The following is an 18188-nucleotide window of genomic DNA, read 5'->3' as shown; positions in this document are numbered from 1 at the left end:
TCAACCCTAAACATTTACTTTTGTCGCTTAAATTTGCATAACTGATAACATTATTGGTATTCACCTCAATATTGAAATGAATCGGATTAATCTCCAGAATAAACAGCACTGTATTGCCACATATTAACTTTATTTGAAATTAGTCATTTGAATTAGCAGAGTTTATAACATTATAGGGTCTTAACTTTTTTAACGTTTGAAGGTGCTGTAGAAATATTTGAACTTATCTTGACTTCTTGACTTTTAAGGTTGAATTACTTTCATTTTTAGCTTTTGGGTTTGTCTGTCAAAACACTTTGTAAGTTTTTAAAAAGTGCTGCATAACTTAAGAGTCTATTGTTACTATTGTGTAGCAGATTTTGCCACAGTTTTATATGTATATATAAACACCCAGCATGGGTTTTTGACAGCATATAACAGTATATAATAGTGTATTCACTGTACTTCCAAAAGACAGACTTAAAACATGCTTTGCCAATCCAACATTTTTATTTATTTATTGACAAGATTGCCCATTAAAAACAAATATCATTTGAAATAATAAAGAGCTTTAAACAAGTCTTGTGTTACTGCTTTATCTTGAGGGCCTGTCTTAAATGGAGACCCAATGTCCAAACTTTGTTTTGAGACCTTTACATATGTCATGTATAGTGTGCATAGTGTGTATCTGGGAACCATGTAGATTATAGCATAGGTGTACTGTAATATAATAATATAATATAATGTAATATAAATAAGCAGGCATGAGCAGTCTGCTGTCACTTCATAGGTGTTTGAAGGCCACAGGGTGCATGTTACATACACAGAGCACAGAGAGCAGGAGTGGAGGTTTAGCAGCGGCCCACAGCTTATTTTTGCCACACAGGTTAATCTCGCCAAGCATGTATGGTCTCTGCTTCCCACTGAGACAACAGCTTGTTGCTTAAAATCAGTAACATATCTGTCCAAATCTTGGCTGCCAACATTTTTCCTGCTAAGTGAAGCATATCATTGAAATCAGGAGTCAGCTGTGTTACTGTCTGAACAACTTAAGGACATACTCATACTGACTACATGAGCCAACCAGTCTGGTTGCTCCATTCAGAGTTTTATCTCTTCTTTTTAAGGTATTTGTGCTCACCAAACAATTTTAATAAAAGCACACACATGTAATCTGATCACATTTTCCTCAAGGCTGCCATGGATAGTTTTGAAGTTAAGCCTATTATTGGAGATGTGAATTTGAGCCAATTACTCAAGACAAGTAGTCAGTTTCAAGTAGTTACTCTGAGGATGTTCTAAGTAAATTTATTAACTCATTCTCAAGTAGATTTTTTTCCTTAAACATTGTTGTTTTGGGGACAGATAAAAATGATTTGAAGGTCACAGGTAAACTGCTGTGTCACAATCAGAATGACGGTGCAGTTCAGTTTGAGTCGAGCTCTTTTAGCTTCTGGTTTTCTGTTTTACTCAGATGATTTGGACTTTATCGAGCACATGCTTTCATATTGTCAAGTCATGTTAGATCTTTAAAGGTAACCATGCCAACTAAACAACTGTTAGAATCCTCTGAAAATGACATTGTTCAGTTCTTTTACGTTAGTCTCTTTTCATATATAGTCACATAAATATTAATCATATGTTGTCTTTTTAGGGGAAAATATCAACACATCTAATAATTTGATACTCTCCGTCACACACACACACACACACACACACACACACACACACACACACACACACACACACACACACACACACACACACACACACACACACACACACGCACGCACGCACGCACGCACGCACGCACGCTCAGTAAAACTCTTTCTAAACCTACAAATGAGCACCACTTCAGTGAACCCTCTGTTCTCCAGATCACATGCCACACCGAAAGATTAGAAAAGCTAAACATCAAGCAGCCTAAATGCCATGCAGAGTTCACTCTGAGCTCATTTACATGGGTTTGGAAAAACATGTTCACAAACTTATCTTTATTGAAAAGTCTCAGTTGAGCACCCTTTATAAAAGCTTTGAAAACCAGAACTTGTCATACGAAAATATGAAGCAACAGGATCACTTTGTAGATCATCTAGAGAGATTCAGCTACGACTATCCAGCACATCTCTGAAGGCACCATAGTTGACAGTGTAATTCATTGTTACGCTACATCACGGACATGTAGTGTCATGTCTAAACTTGAAATTCTCATTAATTATCTTTGTGTCATAACGATTGTGAGAGACAAAGAGGCTTCAGTCACTCGACCCCTCAGATATGAGGTGCGTCTCATATAGAAGTCGTTAGCAGTGTTGTCCCTGCTCCATCAGAGCTGCCCACCTTCCTCTTGTTGGACGACTGGAACTCATTCTGGATTTCCAGGAAAGTTTTGTTCTTAGTTTCGGGAACAACAAGGAAAATGTACGTTCCCACTGAGCAGCAGACGACCAGGAAGACCAGGAAACAGTACTGCTTCAGGCCGAGCTGTGGAAAAGAAACACAAGTGACAGTGACTCTTTCAAACATCAAAACTTGCTTCTTTACTTTAAAAGTCTTAATAAAGCTTTTTTCTCTCATCCTGAACAGTTACCACAATAAAGGGGAAGATCATGCCAATGGAGAAAAAGCTCAGCCAGTTCACTGATCCGGCGATCATGTACGCTGCAGGGCGTGCGTTTTGTGTGAACAGCTCAGTGATTAAGATGTTGGTCACGCCACCTTCACAGCAGAAGAACCAACAAAAGAAACCACTGTTAGAACTGTTGTGCAGCTGCTTGGGAAAGGCAGCACGAAGCACGAAGAATGTTACTATTTCAGTGACTTACCTGGTCCCAAGCCAAAACTCAAGATAAAAGCAAAAACACACACCATGCTCAAGTATGGGAACACTGGGCTGGCATCCTGAGACAAAAAGAGAAAGAAGTGTTAAGCTAGAAATAGGGATTATGATGCCTTTATTACGAAAAGTCTGTTATTGCAGTTAATTACCTGAAAAGTGAGCGTCAGCGTGAATAAAATGCAGCAGATGCTCATCAGAGTGTATCCGCCTGCGATGAGCACTTTCCTTCCCAGACATTCGATGAGCATTCCCTGTGAGACACACATCATGTCACAAGACCAAAAACACTTGGCGGGCAAACACTTCACACTAAACCTCTGAACCTTTCGTGGCAGGTTCGTTCCAAGAAATCCTGCTTCATATTTGATCATTATATGCTGTATTTCCAGTTATCTCACTCATACTTTTCTGTTTCTTTTTATTGCATTGTATCTTTTGATAGTTTTTCAGTAATTTACAATAATGTCTTCATTTATAGGCACCAAAAAACAGTGTTTCCTTTTCTGAAAAAAAAATCCCAAAATTCAGCAAAAAAATCCCCAAACTTCTGAAAATTTGCAAAACATTCATGAAGAAAATTTCAATAATTCCTTAAAAGTTTAAAAGTTTATTTGTAAAAAAAAATAAAATAAATCCTCCAAATTTGGTAAGAAATTTTCAAAAAACAAGCAAAAAAATCTTAAAAATATCTAAAGTGACTATATATAAAGAAGTAAAATCTCAAACATTTTCTTTTTTTTCTTTTTTTTTTTCACAAAAAATCAACCAAAATCCAGTGAATTTTGCTGGATTTTGGTAGATTTTTTTGTGAATGTTCTTAAGAAACATTTTTTTAACATTTCTTTTTTTTAACACCAAAATATTTTCAAAAATTTCCCAAAAATGTTGAAAACGTGGACATCAGAAGTTTCACTGTGAAAATATTTTTTATTCCACATTTTCAAACTTTAAAAGGGGTCAGTTTGACCCGCAGGACGCCACATGGGTTAAAAGTCACTTAAAAGTCTGAGATTTTACACCTGTTGATAAACATTTACTGTGCCATTATTTCTCTGTTTGCTATAGCACCAAGTAAAATCATAAATTCAAGGCTTCTCAGAGAAATGTGCTTAAAGATTTAATGGGAATCTCATACTTACACATGTTAAGGCTGTGATGCATTCACAGGCACCAGTTCCGACAGTCGCATATGGGATTTTATCAACGGGAATACCTGATTGTTTGAACATGTACTCTGCATAGAAGTAAATCTGCAGGAAGTGCAGACCAGAAAAACAGAAGTTTAACTTTTTAAACAGACCTTCTTCTTTTTGTAAACTTCTTAAAGTGGTCATTCATGTACAAACAGCATTGATGCCGCTCAGCTGTTGTGCAATGCTGAGCACAATGATGGTGAGAAGCTGCCAGCGTAAACTGCGATCAGTGAACAGCTCCCACGGTTTCTTGGCCTGGAATCCAACTAAATTGTTCTTCTCCTTCTCGATATCCTCACGCTCACCGTCACAGGCAGCCATACCGTGCAGCTGCTTCAGAGCTGCAGACAGAAAGACACATGACACAGTGTCTGATGCCTTTTCTCATCTGACCAGGCCGGGGTCTGCGTTTAAGAAGCCCGTTAGAGAAGGTTTCCTGCATCAAACCAGATCTTTCTCACATCTTTGCGCCACTATCACAACGTAGTCACATGCTTTACCCAAGAAACAAAAAGTCTCTGCCTCTGGCAATTTCAGAGAAGAGGAGAGTCCTCAGCCTTTCACACTGTCACATGCACTAGATCGATCTTTGCAGACAAAACCTGAATCCCATCGATTTTGAAAAGGAAACAGCAGTTGCATCCTCATTTTACCTTTCTTACACCCTTCATCGTCTGCTTTGTCAATAAGCAGGTAGCGTGGACTCTCCGGGAACCACGGCAGGATCAGGAGCTGCAGGAACGCCGGGATGCAAGTGGTGGAGAGCAGGATGGGCCAGTGCTCCTCTCTTCCCAGGAGCTCTCTGTGTAGTCACATAGACATCACCTCAACATGCTTTTTAATCAACACAGCAATTAAATTTGAACTCAGATTCACACGAAAAGTTCATATTTTCAAAATTTACTTGAGACCCATCACTTGTCCAGTCAAGATCCCACCAGTGATGAAAACCGAGGTTCCCATCCCCATAGCTCCACGTATTGCAGTCGGGGCGATTTCACCCAGATACAGAGGCTGAACACATAGGCCAATACCTGCAAAAATGAAAAACAATGAATGCGCATTTCAGAAGAGTGACAGGCAATCTTCAAACCCAATGGATGGATGGATGGATGGATGGATGGATGGATGGATGGATGGATGGATGGATGGATGGATGGATGGATGGATGGATGGATGGATGGATGGATGGATGGATGGATGGATGGATGGATAGATGGATAGAGTGCCTTGTGAAAGTATTCAAGGCGGCCCCCTTGAACTTTTCAACCTTTCGCCACATTTCAGGCTTCAAACATAAAGACATAAAATTTTAATTTTTTGTCAAGAATCAACAACAATTGGGACACAGTCATGAAGTGGAACGAAATTTATTGGATATTTTATACTTTTTTAACAAATAAAAAACTGAAAAGTGGGGCGTGCAATATTATTGGGCCCCTTTACTTTCAGTGCAGCAAACTCACTCCAGAAGTTCAGTGAGGATCTCTGAATGATCCAATGTTGTCCTAAATGACTGATGATGATAAATAGAATCCACCTGTGTGTAATCAAGTCTCCGTATAAATGCACCTGCTCTGTGATAGTCTCAGGGTTCTGTTTAAAGTGCAGAGAGCATCATGAAGACCAAGGAACACACCAGGCAGGTCCCAGATACTGTTGTGGAGAAGTTTAAAGCCGGATTTGGATACAAAAAGATTTTCCAAGCTTTAAACATCTCAAGGAGCACTGTGCAAGCAATCATATTGAAATGGAAGGAGTATCAGACCACTGCAAATCTACCAAGACCCGGCCGTCCCTCTAAACTTTCACCTCGAACAAGGAGAAGACTGATCAGAGATGCAGCCAAGAGGCCCATGATCACTCTGGATGAACTGCAGAGATCTACAGCTGAGGTGGGAGAGTCTGTCCACAGGACAACAATCAGTCGTACACTGCACAAATCTGGCCTTTATGGAAGAGTGGCAAGAAGAAAGCCATTTCTCAAAGATATCCATAAAAGGTCTCGTTTGAAGTTTGCCACAAGCCACCTGGGAGACACACCAAACATGTGGAAGAAGGTGCTCTGGTCAGATGAAACCAAAATGGAACTTTTTGGCCACAATGCAAAACGATATGTTTGGCGTAAAAGCAACACAGCTCATCACCCTGAACACACCATCCCCACTGTCAAACATGGTGGTGGCAGCCTCATGGTTTGGGCCTGCTTTTCTTCAGCAGGGACAGGGAAGATGGTTAAAATTGATGGGAAGATGAATGGAGCCAAATACAGGACCATTCTGGAAGAAAACCTGTTGGAGTCTGCAAAAGACCTGAGACTGGGACGGAGATTTATCTTCCAACAGGACAATGATCCAAAACATAAAGCCAAATCTACAATGGAATGGTTCACAAATAAACGTATCCAGGTGTTAGAATGGCCAAGTCAAAGTTCAGACCTAAATCCAATCGAGAATCTGTGGGCAGAGCTGAAGACTGCTGTTCACAAACGCTCTCCATCCAACCTCACTGAGCTCGAGCTGTTTTGCAAGGAAGAATGGGCAAGAATTTCAGTCTCTCAATGTGCAAAACTGATAGAGACATACCCCAAGCGACTTGCAGCTGTAATTGCAGCAAAAGGCGGCGATAGAAAGTACTAATGCAAGGGGGCCGAATAATATTGCACGCCCCACTTTTCAGGTTTTTATTTGTTAAAAAAGTTTAAAATATCCAATAAATTTCGTTCCACTTCACGATTGTGTCCCACTTGTTGTTGATTCGTGACAAAAAATTAGAATTTTATATCTTTATGTTTGAAGTCTGAAATGTGGCGAAAGGTTGAAAAGTTCAAGGGGGCCGAATACTTTCACAAGGCACTGTACTTTATTTATCCCCATAGGGAAATTGTTGTATCCAGCAGCTCATATAAAACACCTAACAAAACACAAAAAACATCGTCACATATAAAAACATAAAAAGGGCAACCAAGTTGAAAGTAGGGGAGCTATGAGGTCAGCACATCTGTCTTTCAGGAATGAAGCTTCCTAAAATATCTACCTGCATTTATTCCACTGAGAAGACGTCCGATGATGAGTAATTCAAATGATCCTGCAGGGTGGCTCAGACCCATCAGCAGAGCAGCCAGTAATGCAAAAATGTTATTGGTCAGCAGAGTCCCTTTCCTGCAACAAGCACATTACAGCAGCAAATCTTCAATACAGAAAACAACAGGTGGCATGCCAGTATTTCTGTTTCATCAGTACCTGCCGAGCTTTACAGACAACGTCCCACCAATCGTTACTCCTACAAATCCTCCTAAAGTGAACATAGACACAATAGTGGACCAGAGAAGGGTGAGAACATCTTCTGATATGCCGGTTTGGTAGCGCTCCCTCCAGGTTTGGTTGATGAATTTCTGCACAGACTAAAGATAAACGAAGAAGAGAATGAAATCAGAATGGCAGTTCAGTGTTATTACTGTACATTATTATGCAGTGGAGCTGGATATTAGAAAAAAATATTCCAGCAGGCATTAAATAGACTAAATATCAGACATGCTAAAAAAGCTTGATTCACACGCTTGATGTAGAAGCAGAGTATTCACAGGCCTTCATGCTACAAACGAGGAGCACAAGACCTGTGTGGGCTGTTTTATTCTTCACTCATCTGACATTAAACTCTTACACAATAATACGCGTGTCTATTCTGTGGTTTGTGTTGCTCAATTTTCACAACAGAGTGAATCAAGTTTAGCATTTTGATGCCGTAGTGTGTGGACACCCTCTATATCTGCTTCTGTTCTCATTATTATGTTATTTTAATAATGCTATTGTGTTTGTCAGCACAGAAATCAAACCAGTGAGAGGCAGCAGAGTCATTACCTGTGTGGGTGCATTGATGACAGATACATTATATCCATACTGAAAGGTTCCTCCGATACAAGCAGCACACACAGCCAGAAGAAGAGATTTGCTTGGAAACTGGAAATAGAAACACACACGCACACGCACACGCACGCACGCACGCACACACACACACACACACACACACACACACACACACACACACACACACACACACACACACACACACACACACACACACACACTGTTTTTCTATCTTTGTGGGGACCTACCTTTGACTCCCATTCATATCTAACCCCTAACCCTTACCCTAACCTTAACCAAACCCTAACCCTAACCAAAACAATGGCTAACCCTAAAGAAACGTTTTTGCACTTTTACTTTTTTCAGTAACAACAACATGGCCAAGAAAACACTGTTTAAACTTGTGGGGCCCGAAAGATGTCCCCACAAGTGACATAGTTTTCAGATTTCCTACAGTTGTGAGGACATTTGGTCCCCACAATGTAGCAAATGCTAAAACACACACGCAAATATCACTAACATTCAAACATACATTTTATTTAATCCTGCATAGAAAGCTACATCTCATCAGTCCACCTACCTTTAGCCACTTTCTGTCTTGTGCTCCTTTAATGAGCAGAAGCTGATATTCATCCACATTTTCTTTGGGCATTTTGTTGCAGATGTTTTGCGCCAATATTTTGTTGCTGTTTGAGTGCAGAGTCTCCTTCAAGCAAGAGCTTTCTTTCAACGATAAACTTAGAATAGATTGGAGGACGAGTTTATGCTGAGGCTAGTACAATGGACTTGTTGTCAAAATGGGGTGTAGAGAATCTGCTATGTTGTTCCATGTTAATCAAGATTTCATGGTACTATGACAGCATCCAAATACAGATCGCGGAGTTGTATTACCTGGAAAACAAAGAAGAAATATATATCTATGTAGCATAGGACACCATAGGGTGTCGCTCTTCTCCTGGGCATTTTCCTTTAAAAAGGAAGTCGGCTGTTTGCCGAAGGAGATGCTGGTTTCCTGTGGGGTGGCCTGAAGTGTTTGCTGGGCACACACGCCAGGCAGGAGGATGAAATGAGACAATCCGGTAAATATTATTGTAATATGGTGGTTGTTTTATGTTGTTCAGTATTTTATATGCATGTTGTATGGCAGGGTTTTATGGACTTGCTGCAGAATGAAGTGATTGTGGCACCGTGTGAGTGAACAACTGAGTGTGAGACGACGGCGTTTCAGGTATGCGGCTTTTTAATGTTTTTAGAGCGGTGATTAAAGTGTTTTTTAGCTTTTGGTAATGTTGTGTTTTGTGTATTGCAGTATTCGTGTGGGCCGCTGCCTGCTGTCCTTGTTGTAATCTTGTTTGTATTTTTTAATTTGAGTTAGTTCGCCCAGTAATACACTACAGCTGTGTGAAAAAATAAAGAACTTGTGCGGGCGAACTAACTCCCTACATTTGTCTTTTGTTTTATGTTGGTTTGATTTGGGTCACTTCCCCTGTTAATATCATCTATGCTCTGACTCTCCATTTGTGGTGTGTTTTCATGTGAAGGTGTGTTAGCTTGCGGTTCTTTTGCTGTGCCCTAAAGTTTGAAGTGAATTCATGCATGTTATACCTGCGGGTTGATCCGCCATTTGTGGTGCTGTAAAATTAACTAGGTTCAATGAGTTTCAGAGGCAGATGATGAAGTAAGCAGGGATACTCAATTCTCCTTATGAAATAAATAATTGTTGAAAATTACACTGTTGCATCCATTGTAGTATGTAACTCATGTAACATCTAGATCTAAACTGTGACAGCTCCTAGGCCTCAAGACCTGTTCCTGTTCAGCTGGTTGGTAGGAGCTGGGAGAGCGGCTCATTGGCCATGATGGCTGACACCTGGGTGCACTGCTCACCTGATTGCTGACACCTGGGTTGTCTCCTATATAAACTGGTGTTTAGCTGGCAATGGGGCTCATCCTCCATTTTCTCTTGGATTTCCTAGGGTATGGTTTGGCTGGTTCGGTGAAGCTATTTTCTTTTCTTGCACACATGATCACACATCCATTCACTACAGACATTACTGATTGCACATTTACCTCAGTTTTGTTAAGAAATTGCATTTAACTTTAATTTGCCATGGGTCATCTCCATCTTTTGTCCTTCCTTTGAGCCAGATTTGTGACAAAACCCACATAAGTTACACTGCAGAACAAACTCTTGTGTATTTCTGAGCATAAATAAGGAGAAAATGATATAGGTGTAGAAAACAGCAACCAAGCTTTCCAACAGCAATCAAGGAGGTGGAGAGTCGAGGAAAATGATCTCTGAGAGTTAAATCTTTTCTGTCTCTTCAGCATTCCGACTTTTTCAGCTGTTACATACATATGCTATCGTCAAATATATATTCAAGCAAGCTGCATTCACTAAACACAGACAAGCAGCATTAGTGCATATACTGTAAATATTCACTGCGAGATAGCCCATATGGTCTTTACACATTTTATATTTATGCAGACTTCAGTGCACATCTTTTCTTTGTTTCAAATCTATAAGAATTCTGCTTGAATTGTTGTTTTAATGTATTGCTTTGCAAGCATATGTCACCAATTATTGTTGTATTGTTGCATTCTGTGTAAACATCTTAAGAGACACTAGTCTGAAGTCAGATTCCTGGTATGTGTGAATGTATTTGGCCAATGAAGAATCTACCTCAGTTCAGTTCATTTAAACTCCTGACAGATAGTCTGTATTCGCTCAATACTAATTTTTGCTGAGAAACAAGCCTACATTCCTCAGCTATTTTCACTTGCAATATGATTTTACAAATATTTAGGTGTCTTTTTTAATCAAATTTTCATAAACCACAACCCTTAAATGACAAAGAAGAGTAATATGTTAATGCATGCAATATTGAAAACAGATTTTAAAAGGTTGAGAATACAAGACTTCATGTACAACTAGAAAAGCACTCGGAGAGCGCCTACCTCCGCCAGGCCATCTGTCTGTCTGTTAACAGCATAACTCACAAAGTCATGGACGGATTGTATAGACCAGGGGTCGGCAACCCGCGGCTCCGGAGCCGCATGCGGCTCTTTCAGCCCTCTGTTGTGGCTCCCTGTAACTTTGGAAAATAAATTGTTCTGCCTTTCAGGCGCGTTTCAATGCATTTTAATATAGAGAGTTTTATTGTGAAATTACCGCTCTTATTTTGACGTGTCACTTCACCGGATGTGCTGCTGGGGTTTTCCCCTGGCTGGGACATGAGAGCGCAAGGTTGATCCGGAGGAGATGGAGAAGCAACGCATGTAGTTTCACATCGTTTTGTACTCAAGAATGGCAAGCCTGTATATTAAAGCTCCACTCCAAGAAAGACACGTCTTGTCTTTGAGTCAAAAGTACTCATGATAGGGTAATACACGTTACACGCAAGAACACGGCAGCAGGTCAGAGAGTCAGAGGAGTAACGTCTTGGAAAACAGGGCAGCGACTTACCGGAGAAAAGTTATTAGCTTAAGATAAATAGATAAATAGATTTTACAAGTCAAATAGACATTCGCAAAATATTGAGTTCCAGCTAACATTATGTAACATTTGAGGTCCAGGAGCAAAAATGACATTAACCAGGTAAGATAAATATTAGTGGAAGGACACAATTTAAAAAATGAATCTAATTAGAGGCTTTGTAATTAATTAATCACGACTGATTAACAAGGGCATAGAAGTAAAAAAAAAGCGATATATGCAGTGTTGTCTTCATTTTAAATGACAAAAGGATTTTGCGGCTCCCGGTGTTTTCTTTTCTGTGGGAAACGGGTCGAAATGGCTCTTTGAGTGTTAAAGGTTGCCGACCCCTGGTATAGACCAGAGCTCTAGAGATAGTAAGAGTTGCGACACTCCCATAGGGTCCCGTTGTACGCTTTCTTCCAGTCTACTTCCGGGTTGTGGAGGCTTGTTTAGTTCCAAGCACCGCTTCGACACTGACAGCCACCGTTCATTTGCACTGCAGGTCGTTGAGTATATGTGGAGGTAAATTGATGAAATGCCTACCTCTTTTGAATTGTCAACTGCCTATATTTTATCAGAGGCTCTTTATGATGCATATGCTGAGCTTTATTTGTATTTGCGCAGCGTAATTATATTTTTTATCTTTGTAGACGACCGAATTTCTGCTACTTTTTTTTTAGCTCGACTCTGCTGTTAGTTGTGAAGTTATCTCCAGGAATAGATTGACGGATTAATTGCTGATGAGTCGCTACCTCTTTTTAATTTTAACGTCTTTATATTATATCAGAAGCCCTTTGTGGTGCATACATTTATCTGTATTTGTGAATATTAGCAGATGACCAACTTTCAGGCATGGCCATGTGCTTGTTAGCTCTTCTTTGAAAGCTACCTAGCTACATCGCTACCTCTTTTTAATTGTCAAGACTACGTCCTTTATATGAGACCCTTTATAATGCATAAACTTATACTTGTAAGTATTTAACAAATATATTTATTAATATCTATCGTATCTATCTATCCTCCAGTATCCCGAGAGCCCTCACTGAAGACACGAAGACCCTCATTGTTTCTCCCATTGTCAATAAAAACATACTATTTCATTCATCAAAGCATAATGAGTTGTTATTCTTGAATATATATTTTGTGTATGTCTTAAAATGGTTATAGTGAGTCAACTCCTGCCTGGACACTATCTGCTGAATGGACTGTTGTTACTCTGCTTTTCAATAACTCCCAGACTACGGGTAAGTGAATCAGAGAAATATAGACATTGTCTGGAAATACAATAATCCAGCTGGGCAAAAATTAACATCTTCAATCATCTTACATTTCTGTGTAAAAGTCGATTTTTCATGCTAACACGAATGTGAAACATTCCCTCCAAAACCCCAAAAGTGTCTTTAATATGTCACCATACGGCTCAAAATGTAAAACTGAAATTTACATACATACTCCAATGAATTTATAATCAAACAAGTACTTGGAGGTGTGATTTTATTCCTTTTTTTTTACCGTGAAATCGCCGCTCTCAGTCCCATAGAAGGAAATGACAGCGCTGCCTGTTTGGAACTATTCAGGCTTACATGAACCACGTGACCGCCCCGCTGCGAGAGCATGAGTGTCGCAACTCTTACTATCTCTAGGGCTCTGGTATAGACCCTTTATTTGTTTACAAACATTGTGACGTTTTTTGTGGGCGGGGCTTATGCTGGAGGCAAAAGCTGAGCGAGAAGTCAAGCGGGACTGGGAGTATATAGTTTGCGCTGGGAGTTTGCGCTGCAAACTCGAGCATTTTTAACCCGTTAAACTTCAGTGTACCGCCGGCGGTACACTTACTAATTTGCATAGGAATTTAAAGAATGTCCGAAGGCTGCAAACGCGATTACATAAACACTACGCCGATGGAAAGCTTAGATTCTCATGAATCCGCCGGTATAAACCACTTTCAGATGTGATTACCACAGCGGGTGAGAAAAACACATTTGTCCGACAAACAACGAATATCCATCCATCCTTTCTCTGTACACGGCTTTAACGAACCCAGCGCGACTCATATTCCCGGGTTCATTATTACACACAGATTAAAATATTCCACAAAAAACGGCCATAATCCAACCTTGGACATCCAGACGAAACAAGTCAATAAACTATTTTGTCCAAAACATGTCTTGAAGTCGGTATATAATCCACGAATCGGTCGTTTTCAAGGAAATGCACTTCGCGATGCGCGTCCAATATTCCCTGTATTTCTCGTCATATTTAACGGGTTATTGTTTTTGATTGTATTTTTTTTCTGTGTCTTGTTGTGTCCTTGTTCTTATGGTGTGTGTATTTGGATCCAGTGTCTGGAATAAAGCTGAATTGAATTGAATTGAATTGAATATTTTTTATTTACAAATAGAATATTAGCGATTTTTTTGTACTGAAAATGGCTGGAATTGACTGCAGCTGATCGTCTCTGTCCAGTCTTTTCGCCTCAGTGCATTTAACCACAACTGTCTTCGTTCCCTCTGAGCACGAGTGTTCGGTGGAATCCTATAAAACTTTAATTTGCGTTCGCCAATGTCATTCCTCCTATTCTGGCATCCAAAAACACAGCAGGACGACATTTTAGAAAAGTTGATAGAGCCAAGTCCCTCAGTCTTTCGCCTTTCGTTCACGGCGGTGGGCTTCCTCTTTTGCCTCCAGCTAAAGCTGTGACGTCATTCGTGACGTGGGTCATTAAAGGGTCTATTGAGTTTCAACAGTTTGTGCAGAAAGCATAACATGCATGCACAGTGTAACAGCACAGTGTTTTGCACGCGGCGCCGCTGCACGCACGTACCGTTGCGCGCGCGTGTGACGGTACCGCACGCGTCGCCGCCGCTTCGTTTCGTCGGTCCCGACTCGCCCGGGCAGCCCAAAGCGGCCGCGGGGGATTCGGCCGTCGTCCGGGATCGTTGCAGCGACGCACGCACGTGACGGTACCGTTGCGCGCGTGTGTGACGGTACCGCACGCGTCGCCGCCGCTTCGTGTCGTCGGTCCCGACTCGCCCGGGAAGCCCGAACCTGCCGCGGGGGATTCGGCCGTTGCCCGGGATCGTTGCAGCGACCTCTGTCTGTACAATGGAGAGATGGCTGGCGGCCGCCTGGCGGCCATATCTCAATTGTCCTTCGACCTTCAAAAAATTCCTGGATCCAGACAGTGATTCGGATCACCTCCAAAATCTAATCGATTCTTACTCGTGTTCTTCTGGACATCCTGTACAAATTTGGTGAAAATCCGTCCTTGACTTTTTGAGTTACGCTGTTAACAGACAAACACAAACACAGACGGACAGACAAACAAACTCCGGTGATTATATAACCTCCTGGCGGAGGTAAAAACTCCGATGATTACATAACCTCCTGGCGGAGGTAACAATGTGTTAAGGAATCATGCCTGAATAGTACAAGGAGAACATCCTAGGTGTTGACTCCCCCTATGTTTCAAACATTAGAAGAGCAGCCAGTAAAGTTCTGTGAAGATCTGCAGCAGCTGCAAGTTGTCTTAATGCTGCATTAAAACAGACACATTGATAAACAGGAAATAGAAACGGCACCATGTCCTACATGTCTACACACTGTCGCCATCAGTGTGTGAATGTGTGTGTGAATGGGTGAATGTGACGTATCTTGTAAATACAGACCATTTACCATTTTTGTTTAGTAAAAGTCTCTACAGGGTGGATAAATGGTAAATAAGCTCTCAAAGGCATTGTTAAGGGCTATCGTTCATTATTAATAAGTTTGAAGTGGTCAGAGTGGAAAAAAAATCTGACTGGTGTTTATCTTTTCCTTTATGAATCCATACAAAGGTTAGAATAGTATCTGACTAAAAAGCAATTTATTTGTGATTTATTCCAGGAATATATAAAACTGAAGACATGGTGGATTACAATAATTAGAAGTGCATGAATAGTAAAAGTTAACAACAAGAGTTCGCAACCATAAATTTGTTTTTTTAAACAGCTTTTAACTGATCTTATAAAAAATAATTGCAATTTATAATTTAAATATTTTTTTTACCATTATGAAATCAACAGTTACAAACCCTTCACAAAAGACTACCTTGTTCTGAAGTGGTGAGCTAAACTAAGATAAGATGTCCTCCTTAAGAACAATGTCTAAGGTCTTTTAATTCAAACAGACTTTTAATTTGAATATCAATTTTATACATACACAAGAAGTATGCTGAAGTGACAAATTTAGAGGCTAATTAAATCCTAACAGATGACAACTTAAATGTAGCTAAATGTGACATCTTGAAAAGGGGCATCTTCCCCCTTCGACCTGGAGTTCACAGGGGAAATCTTATGATCTATCCAAATTTGCCTCTTGTACATAAGATTATATTTATTTATTGTTTAAAATTACATATCATAAATCTAGGCGAGATGTATGTGGTACCTTTTAGCCTATGTGAAAAAGAGAAGACTCCTCGAAAAAGTCCTACATTTACACTTTTACATATTGCCAAAAAAGAAAACAACAACAAAAACCACCTTCCACATGACACTTTGTATAAGTATATTCCTATCAAAATTTAATTATGACCTACACAACTTAAAACTGGGCTGTGCAGTGAATCGGTGGTAAGCACTGTCACCTTGCAGCTAAAAGATCCCCGGTTTGTGTCCCGACCTGAGCCTGGAATCTTGCATGTTTGCATGTTCTAACTGTGCATGTGTGGGTTTTCTCCTCCTCGTTCCTTATTTTGACTTTCACAGACCAGTGGAATGATTTTGAGCTTTGGAAAGACTAACAGGGTTACCATTATCCAAGAAAAGAGCTGAAATGAAAACTGACTGCATTTAGTGATCAGGAAGGAAACTATGAAGTGGTAATATTACTGTGGCTTACTTTACATTTTAGACTGCATGATTCCAAGTGATGTTTCTTTCTTTTTTCCTTGGACTTGTGCACTGACTGCTATTACTCCGAGTGAAGGAATCATTAATAAATACAACAATTAACAAAATGAAAGATGACAAACAAATAACCACAACTCTTCTAGGGTAAAACTGTCTGTGAAGCCTTCCACGTAGCAATAAAGTAATCAAATTAAGTAATAAAATGAAGATGCATGCATTTCAAATGTATTTAGCAGATGACCATAGTTCAAAGCTGCATGAAGTCCAATAACACAGAAAGCTGTATTTCCACTGTAGTCATTTGTGACCTGAAACAAAAGGTGCAACCTTGTGAAAAACACTTTTGCAGAACCGTGTAATAATTGATATGACTTTGACTCAGGATTTTCTGCAGACTGAATGCAGGAGAGTATTTTAATAATTGGTTCAGTTAATGTTTGTAGAGCTGCCGAGACGCACAACTTCATTTTACTCATTGGTTCCAGAAAAACTGCTTCACACAGGTTTCATCCACCTTATAATGCACCAAAACACGTGCAAGAGTGGAATTCAAATTTTATTGAGCAGATAATTCCATCTAATGAAATATTTGCTTTTTTTTTTTTTTTTAACTTACCTGCTTCTTTGATTCCGCAGATCCCTCACTGAAGTTCATTTTGGAAGCTGCCGTAAAGCGATGTTTGAATGAACGATTGGTAATAAATGTTCCACTTGAGTCGAGATGCTTACATAATGGCAGCCTATTGTAAGGTGCAGCATATGACCTCAGCTCCGGGGTGGAGACTGGATGAGGGCTGATTATTAACTCTTAAAGCACATTCCTGATCTCTGCTGAAGGATGTCCTTAGGTAAATCAAACACTGCTGACCCAAATACAGAAATAATCTACACTCTTTGTTTCATGCTAACAGTTTACTATTTCAAACCCCCAGTCTTCCTGTAGCCCAAAATAAACAGACATGACACAATTGTCTTCAGGTCAAGTCCCCCAAAAGACAACAACCAGTTAGATTTTACTACCCAGTAACATAAGAGAGCATTTTGGAAGAGAAAATAAGTTGTCATCATATCTAATCGTTATATTTATTTGTAAGAAGACATCAAAATTGAATTCTAACTGAACACATTTTTTCATTTACCACAGGCTTTTATTCTGTAACTGAGTCACATAGTTGAGGTTTAATGGCTTTAAATTATTGATAGAATAATCTTTCCATTATCCGTCCATAAGAACAATGAGGGTTTTTCAAGGAAACTCTGTCCTAAAATGACTCACAGCCGAGTAGCTTGCAAAAACCTCTAATCCTGCAAGAATCTCTGACAGCGTTTTCCCAGTTGAGCCTTAAAGTGAAAATCCACCCAGAAATAAAGGTAACAAGTGCTATTTCTCAGTTGTGCTCACTTCACTTTTAGTTCCAGTGTGTTGTAAGGATGTCCATGTACAGTAGACAGTGTTGTCAGCAGACATCTGCTCCACAGACAGCAAGAAAAAAAATTCACTCATGTGATAATGAGTGTTGCTCTGGGAGCAGTGTGAGGTTCACATGAGAAGCCCTGCATCTAAATAAAACTCATGCGGATGTTAAAATGTGTGCTTTGTAGTAAAATGCCTTTACTCTGTACGTCAGAGTTGATTTTTAAAAACTTGAGTTTCACTATTGAAAGTGAGTCTGGCAGATAAATTTCTGTTTGCAATACAATAAGTAAGATGTTGTTTTGTTTAAGGATAAACATTTTTACAATGGAGTGACATTTCACAAAGTCAGCTGAGGTTACTGGACATAAAATATAGATGTGTTATGGACAAAATGTCGATAAGCAAGTAAGAATTTAGGTATTCTGTAAACAAGGTGTGAAAATAGTGCAAATTAAATATATATTTCCTCAATTATTTGGCACTTGTACTTTGGTGTTTCAAGTTTCTGCTACTTTATACTTTTA

The 18188-nt window shown here is 39.8% G+C and overlaps 1 protein-coding gene and 2 long non-coding RNA genes across 4 annotated transcripts; 2 read left to right on the top strand and 1 right to left on the bottom strand.

Moving 5' to 3' along the window:
* Window positions 1-1958: 1958 nt before the first annotated feature.
* slc2a11b (solute carrier family 2 member 11b) lies at window positions 1959-17023 on the bottom strand. Of its 2 annotated transcripts, XM_051950429.1 has the most exons (13): window positions 16864-16990; window positions 8458-8768; window positions 7872-7970; window positions 7254-7414; window positions 7048-7172; window positions 4916-5045; window positions 4665-4813; window positions 4165-4352; window positions 3958-4068; window positions 2968-3069; window positions 2805-2880; window positions 2570-2697; window positions 1959-2463 (listed from the first exon to the last, which is right to left on the bottom strand). In XM_051950429.1, exons 2-13 carry the CDS (start codon window positions 8527-8529, stop codon window positions 2269-2271), a joined length of 1536 nt encoding a protein of 511 aa, XP_051806389.1. In that variant the 5' UTR covers window positions 8530-8768; window positions 16864-16990; the 3' UTR covers window positions 1959-2268. The 2 variants fall into 2 exon arrangements, with proteins under 2 accessions (XP_051806389.1, XP_022053805.1); XM_022198113.2 differs by lacking the exon at window positions 8458-8768 and having other exon boundaries at window positions 16864-17023.
* LOC127534665 (uncharacterized) lies at window positions 8775-9315 on the top strand. The gene is made up of 2 exons (XR_007942899.1): window positions 8775-8956; window positions 9025-9315. It is a non-coding gene; the product is annotated as an uncharacterized LOC127534665 (long non-coding RNA).
* Window positions 10976-12464, top strand: LOC127534664 (uncharacterized). The gene is made up of 2 exons (XR_007942898.1): window positions 10976-11877; window positions 12381-12464. It is a non-coding gene; the product is annotated as an uncharacterized LOC127534664 (long non-coding RNA).
* Window positions 17024-18188: the final 1165 nt, after the last annotated feature.

Source organism: Acanthochromis polyacanthus, chromosome 7, assembly GCF_021347895.1.
Source record: "Acanthochromis polyacanthus isolate Apoly-LR-REF ecotype Palm Island chromosome 7, KAUST_Apoly_ChrSc, whole genome shotgun sequence".
Lineage (NCBI taxonomy): Eukaryota > Metazoa > Chordata > Actinopteri > Pomacentridae > Acanthochromis > Acanthochromis polyacanthus.
This window is presented reverse-complemented; position numbering and strand designations above follow the sequence as displayed.